At 39.0% G+C, this 6,551-nt stretch overlaps 1 protein-coding gene across 2 annotated transcripts in view; it reads right to left on the reverse strand.

The window, feature by feature from the left end:
* hyls1 (HYLS1 centriolar and ciliogenesis associated) overlaps window positions 1-5,418 on the reverse strand; it is a 16,048-nt gene extending 10,630 nt beyond the window's left edge. The window contains exon 1 of one of the 2 annotated variants that reach the window (XM_060941725.1): window positions 5,331-5,418. In XM_060941725.1, the coding sequence (XP_060797708.1) occupies window positions 5,331-5,378 (48 nt within the window). In that variant the 5' untranslated portion in view covers window positions 5,379-5,418. The other variant, XM_060941726.1, reaches the window with a different exon arrangement.
* Window positions 5,419-6,551: the final 1,133 nt, after the last annotated feature.

The raw sequence follows: 6,551 nt of genomic DNA on the forward strand, positions 1-6,551 counted from the left end.
ACCAGCAGGAAAAACGTGAGGGGAGTTGAGTGAATTAACTGTATCATTGCTGAAGAGCGGGGCGGCACGGTGGTGTAGTGGTTAGCGCTGTCGCCTCACAGCAAGAAGGTCCGGGTTCGAGCCCTGTGGCCGGTGAGGGCCTTTCTGTGCGGAGTTTGCATGTTCTCCCCGTGTCCGCGTGGGTTTCCTCCGGGTGCTCCGGTTTCCCCCACAGTCCAAAGACATGCAGGTTAGGTTAACTGGTGACTCTAAATTGAGCGTAGGTGTGAATGTGAGTGTGAATGGTTGTCTGTGTCTATGTGTCAGCCCTGTGATGACCTGGCGACTTGTCCAGGGTGTACCCCGCCTTTCGCCCGTAGTCAGCTGGGATAGGCTCCAGCTTGCCTGCGACCCTGTAGAAGGATAAAGCGGCTAGAGATAATGAGATGAGATTGCTGAAGAGCAAAGCACCCAACTCCCAACTGGGCACTGCAGCAAAAGCTGCTCACTGCTTCAGATGGGTTAAATACAGAGGAGGAATTTCACTGTGCTTGAGTATACAGGTGATAAAGATGAAAATAAATAAATCTGACTAAAACTAAAATATTATTGGTATAAATCACAAACACCCAGTATCAAAGATTTATATATTTCTGGAGTTCATTTCAACTGAATAAATTTAATAACTGCAAAACAAGTAACAAAAGTTGATAAAGTTGAATGTAGCGCCAATTTAATAAATGAATAAATAAAAGCTCTACACCACTCCAAAAACTAGCCAAAATACTGTGTATAGTTTGAATATTGAGATTAATATTTGACCAGTGTTCATGAGATAAATAACTCGTTCATTTTTCTCCCCCACCCCCCCAAAAAAAAAAATAAATAAAGGCTGGGCTTGGAAGGTTTTTTTTTTTATTAAAATTTATTTTAATATAGAGCAGCGGCTACAATTATCGAGAGTCCATAATTATTGACACCTTTTCAGATTTACCAATTAATTTTTTTTACAAAGCTGAGTTTCAATTCCAACAGTTATTATTGGTTAATTCATCAACCAGAACACCCGCCCTCACCCTTTGATCTTGTCGTCTGATGACTCAGCTCATTACCCGAGACAAAATTTTTTTTTTTAGCACGATCAGCAATTTGAGAAAAACCCGGACGTTATCATCGCAAGTAAGCATGGTAGAAAGATCATGGACGTGTTTTTACTGATCAAATTCACCAATATTTCATGATCTCCTTGTTGAAACCTTTGTTTCTTACTCTTTCATTTGACAGTCGCTGTTTTGTATCTAAACACGCATTTGAGAAGTCACGTGAGGTGTCGATAATAGTGATCACTTGCACCGGTCTCCATTATCAACACCCTGTGGAATTAAGTGACATTTACAACTGTTATGGATCCATCTTTGTGTAACATTGCTGAAGTAGATGAAGTACTTTAAAAATAAATAAATAAAAAGTGCTGTGATTTATAATAATTTTTTTCTGATTCACAACAGAATGGAATATTTACAGAGTATTTGGAATCCGATTGCAATAAATAGAATTAGACCAGAATCAAATTCCTAGCATATAAAAAAAAATTACACACTTGAAATATTCAGACTTTTCTATTCCATTCAGAAGGTTTTTTTGCAGTTTGTTGTAAATATCTCATCTTGTTATCTCTAGCCACTTTATCCTGTTCTACAGGGTCACAGGCAAGCTGGAGCCTATCCCAGCTGACTACGGGTGAGAGGCGGGGTACACCCTGGACAAGTCGCCAGGTCATCACAGGGCTGACACACAGACACAGACAACCATTCACACTCACACCTACGGTCAATTTAGAGTCACCAGTTAACCTAACCTGCATGTCTTTGGACTGTGGGGGAAACCGGAGCACCCGGAGGAAACCCATGCGGACACGGGGAGAACATGCAAACTCCGCACAGAAAGGCCCTCGCCGGCCACGGGGCTCGAACCCGGACCTTCTTGCTGTGAGGCGACAGCGCTAACCACTACACCACCGTGCCGCCTGTTGTAAATATCTACCACATATTACAATATCAATAGACATTTTATATTTTGGCTTGAGAAATGACATGCGACCTTTGGCCTGGATTTTCATGTGTCAGTTGCTTGTAGACTTTTATTGGTAAACTACAAAACTAGAAATTTATATAAACAATGAATGATCTATGAATATACTTAAAATGAGTAGAAAGTGGAACAAAAAGATTTGACAGGTTAAACATCAGTTCATTTGTTTACAAACAGAATTACAGTGGCGCTTGAAAGTTTGTGAACCCTTTAGAATTTTCTATATTTCTGCATAAATATGACCTAAAACATCAGATTTTCACACAAGTCCTAAAAGTAGATAAAGAGAACCCAGTTAAAGAAATGAGACAAAAATATTATACTTGGTCATTTATTCAACTAAACGTTTCCGGTAACTGTTGATCAGTCCTGCACACCGGCTTGGAGGAATTTTAGCTCATTCCTCTGTACAGAACAGCTTCAACTCTGGGATGTTGGTGGGTTTCCTCACATGAACTGCTCGCTTCAGGTCCTAACACAACATTTCGATTGGATTAAGGTCAGGACTTTGACTTGGCCATTCCAAAACATTAACTTTATTCTTCTTTAACCATTCTTTGGTAGAACAACTTGTGTGCTTAGGGTCGTTGTCTTGCTGCATGACCCACCATCTCTTGAGATTCAGTTCATGCACAGATGTCCTGACATTTTCCTTTAGAATTCACTGGTATAATTCAGAATTAATTGTTCCATCAGTGATGGCAAGCCATCCTGGCCCAGATGCAGCAAAACAGGCCCAAACCATGATACTACCACCATCATGTTTCACAGATGGGATAAGGTTCTTTATGCTGGAATGCAGCGTTTTCCTTTCTCCAAACATAACGCTTCTCATTTAAACCAAAAAGTTCTATTTTGGTCTCATCCGTCCACAAAACATTTGATTTTCCAATAGCCTTCTGGCTTGTCCACGTGATCTTCAGCAAACTGCAGATGAGCAGCAATGTTCTTTTTGGAAATCAGTGGCTTTCTCCTTGCAACCCTGCCATGCACACCATTGTTGTTCAGTGTTCTGATGGTGGACTCATGAACATTAGCCAATGTGAGAGAGGCCTTCAGTTGCTTAGAAGTTACCCTGGGGTCCTTTGTGACCTCGCAAACTATTACATGCCTTACTCTTGGAGTGATCTTTGTTGGTCGACCACTCCTGGGGAGGGTAACAATGGTCTTGAATTTCCTCCATTTGTACACAATCTGTCTGACTGTGGATTGGTGGAGTCCAAACTCTTTACAGATGGTTTTGTAACCTTTTCCAGCCTGATGAGCATCAACAACACTTTTTCTGAGGTCCTCAGAAATCTCCTTTGTCCGTGCCATGATACACTTCCACAAACATGTGTTGTGAAGATCAGACTTTGATAGATCCCTGTTCTTTAAATAAAACAGGGTGCCCACTCACACCTGATTGTCATCCCATTGATTGAAAACACCTGACTCTAATTTCACCTTCAAATTAACTGCTAATCCTAGAGGTTCACATACTTTTGCCACTCACAGATCTGTAACATTGGATCATTTTCCTCAATAAATAAATGACCAAGTATAATATTTTTGTCTCATTTGTTTAACTTGTGTGAAAATCTGATGTTTTAGGTCATATTTAGGCAGAAATATTGAAAATTCTAAAGCATTCACAAACTTTCAAGCACCACTGTAGTTCCTCATTTACGTAAACACCGACATCCATATATTTATGTAAAAATGTATTTTGAAAATATATGAAAAACTACACTACCGTTCAAAAGTTTGGGGTCACCCAGACAATTTTGTGTTTTCCATGAAAAGTCACACTTTTATTTACCACCATAAGTTGTAAAATGAATAGAAAATATAGTCAAGACATTTTTCTGGCCATTTTGAGCATTTAATCGACCCCACAAATGTGATGCTCCAGAAACTCAATCTGCTCAAAGGAAGGTCAGTTTTATAGCTTCTCTAAAGAGCTCAACTGTTTTCAGCTGTGCTAACATGATTGTACAAGGGTTTTCTAATCATCCATTAGCCTTCTGAGGCAATGAGCAAACACATTGTACCATTAGAACACTGGAGTGAGAGTTGCTGGAAATGGGCCTCTATACACCTATGGAGATATTGCACCAAAAACCAGACATTTGCAGCTAGAATAGTCATTTACCACATTAGCAATGTATAGAGTGGATTTCTAAAGTGATCTTCATTGAAAAGAACAGTGCTTTTCTTTCAAAAATAAGGACATTTCAAAATGACCCCAAACTTTTGAACGGGAGTGTAATTTTAAATAAAAACTACATTTTGCTAACTTAATACCACATACCAGTTTTTTCAAAATAAATATCGTCAATTATTATGGAACGGTGTCACGTGATCTGATACCCTCAGTAATCGGGAATCAACTAATTTCCCCCCCAGTGGAAGTTTGAGTAATTATTCATGCACAATTTCAGTCTTTTCTACTTTTGCAAAGGCCAAAAGATTGTTATGGTGTCGATAATTGTAGCCGCCGCTCTATTATATTATAAAGCAAGCTTGTGAACCTAACACCACCACCGAACCCGACGTTGCTAACTTAACTAGCTAGATTTTACCTCATTCTGGAGCTGGCGAGAGTGAAAATAAACACCCTAACTCGCTTGTGTTATATGTATTTAAAACTTCATAAAAGAAACAAAGCGCATATATATATATATTACCTTTTCATCCAGCACAATGTTTCCCCGAGCGTCAAGACAACAACAGGCAGTTAGAAAAAAAAAAAAACACTTTGAAAATGACGCCCTTCCTTCTAACTCCAACCAGGGAAGTCGTCTTCTTCTGTCGATTAACAATCTGGCGGTTAACAATCGACGTGTATTACCGCCATCTACCGGGCTGAGGTGTGATCTCAAGGGATATTAAATTGCAGACTGATTATAACAAAAAAAAACACCTAAACTGAATTCTGTTTGCTAGTTGAGTGTCCTTTAAATACTGTGTTAGAGCTGTTACTGCTGATTGTGTGAATGGCTGACTTTCTCAATGCCCTCCCCATCTTCTCTCTTTCACTGGATTACTGTGTACAGTGTATAAGAACATGCTCAACCTTTTCTATTTCTCCACAGTATGCACAGGCCCGGGCGGCATGGTGGTGTAGTGGTTAGCGCTGTCGCCTCACAGCAACTTTAAAGTTGTCGCCAACTTTTAAAGGATTTAGAGTACACGGGGATTTGAATCTAAGGATAACTTTTATTTAATTTCTTTTCCCTTCCTCTCTTCCCAGGGTTCTAGTTCTTTCCTTTTCTTACTTCCTCGATTGATCCTCTGCCATTCTCCTGAGTACGTATTTCTCTCATTGTAGTCGCTTGACGCTAGATCATCACCTTCATCTCACTCACTTCCTGCAAATCCCGGCTCACACCTCACCCTCCGCCAAGAAAGTCCTGAAGCATGTTTCGGGAAACAGCGCCACCTAAAGGCCTGGAGACACCACCGCCAGGCTGACTGTGACCCCACAAAACTCATTACTTTTAATTATATATATATATATGAGTGATTCCACGCTTATGGGTACTGAAATGGGGACATGAACTTATTCACCTAAAACCATTTCTTTTTTTACTTTTTTTACCATCAGGTCACAAAACATGTAATCTTTAATGAATGATATGTTAAAAGATAACTTTAATTTTCTGAGATGTAATAAAAACATATTTATATGCCAAAGTCAAGCCTATGAGTTCCAAAATGATGTCTGTTACATTACTTCTGTTACGATTGTCCATCTCGCGTCTGTTACAAATTAATTACAATCTAGCTATATACCATGTTAATCTTATTGAAAGAATGCGTATGTTTATTCTACTACACATGTTTATTAATTATATTTGCTAAAACATCACCTTCCTATGTTTCAAAAAGTAATTCCACATTGTTAAAATTGAGAATATATATGTCCACAACACTTCTGTTACGTTCTGACTTTGGCATATAAATATGTTTTTATTACATCTCAGAAAATTAAAGTTATCTTTTAACATATCATTCATTAAAGATTACATGTTTTGTGACCTGATGGTAAAAAAAGAAATGGTTTTAGGTGAATTTTTAAAAATAAGTTCATGTCCCCATTTCAGTACCCATAAGCGTGGAATCACTCTTATATATATAGAGAGAGAGAGAGAGAGAGAGAGAGTACTGATATATGTATTTATAATCGAATATCGGTTTAACTTGCAAAAAGACCAACTTTTGTTTAATGAACACAAGCTGTACGGACATGCCATAGTCCATAATAATATTATTATTACAGTGTTTTAGGAAGTTTTAAGCAGCAGTCTTGACCCACAGCAGAAGGTCTGGCTCCACCCACTTTTCCGCAGACTCTTCATGTATCCACCAATCGCGTTGGACGCTGAGTACGTCCTCATGAATAAACATGAATTTTTAATAGGCGCTCCAGCATCTGGGCGCACGGTGGGGTGATCCAGTGGAGGATTATTCACAGAAAAAGTGTGAACCCCCCAAAA

The sequence above is a fragment of the Neoarius graeffei genome, chromosome 15, assembly GCF_027579695.1.
Source record: "Neoarius graeffei isolate fNeoGra1 chromosome 15, fNeoGra1.pri, whole genome shotgun sequence".
Lineage (NCBI taxonomy): Eukaryota > Metazoa > Chordata > Actinopteri > Siluriformes > Ariidae > Neoarius > Neoarius graeffei.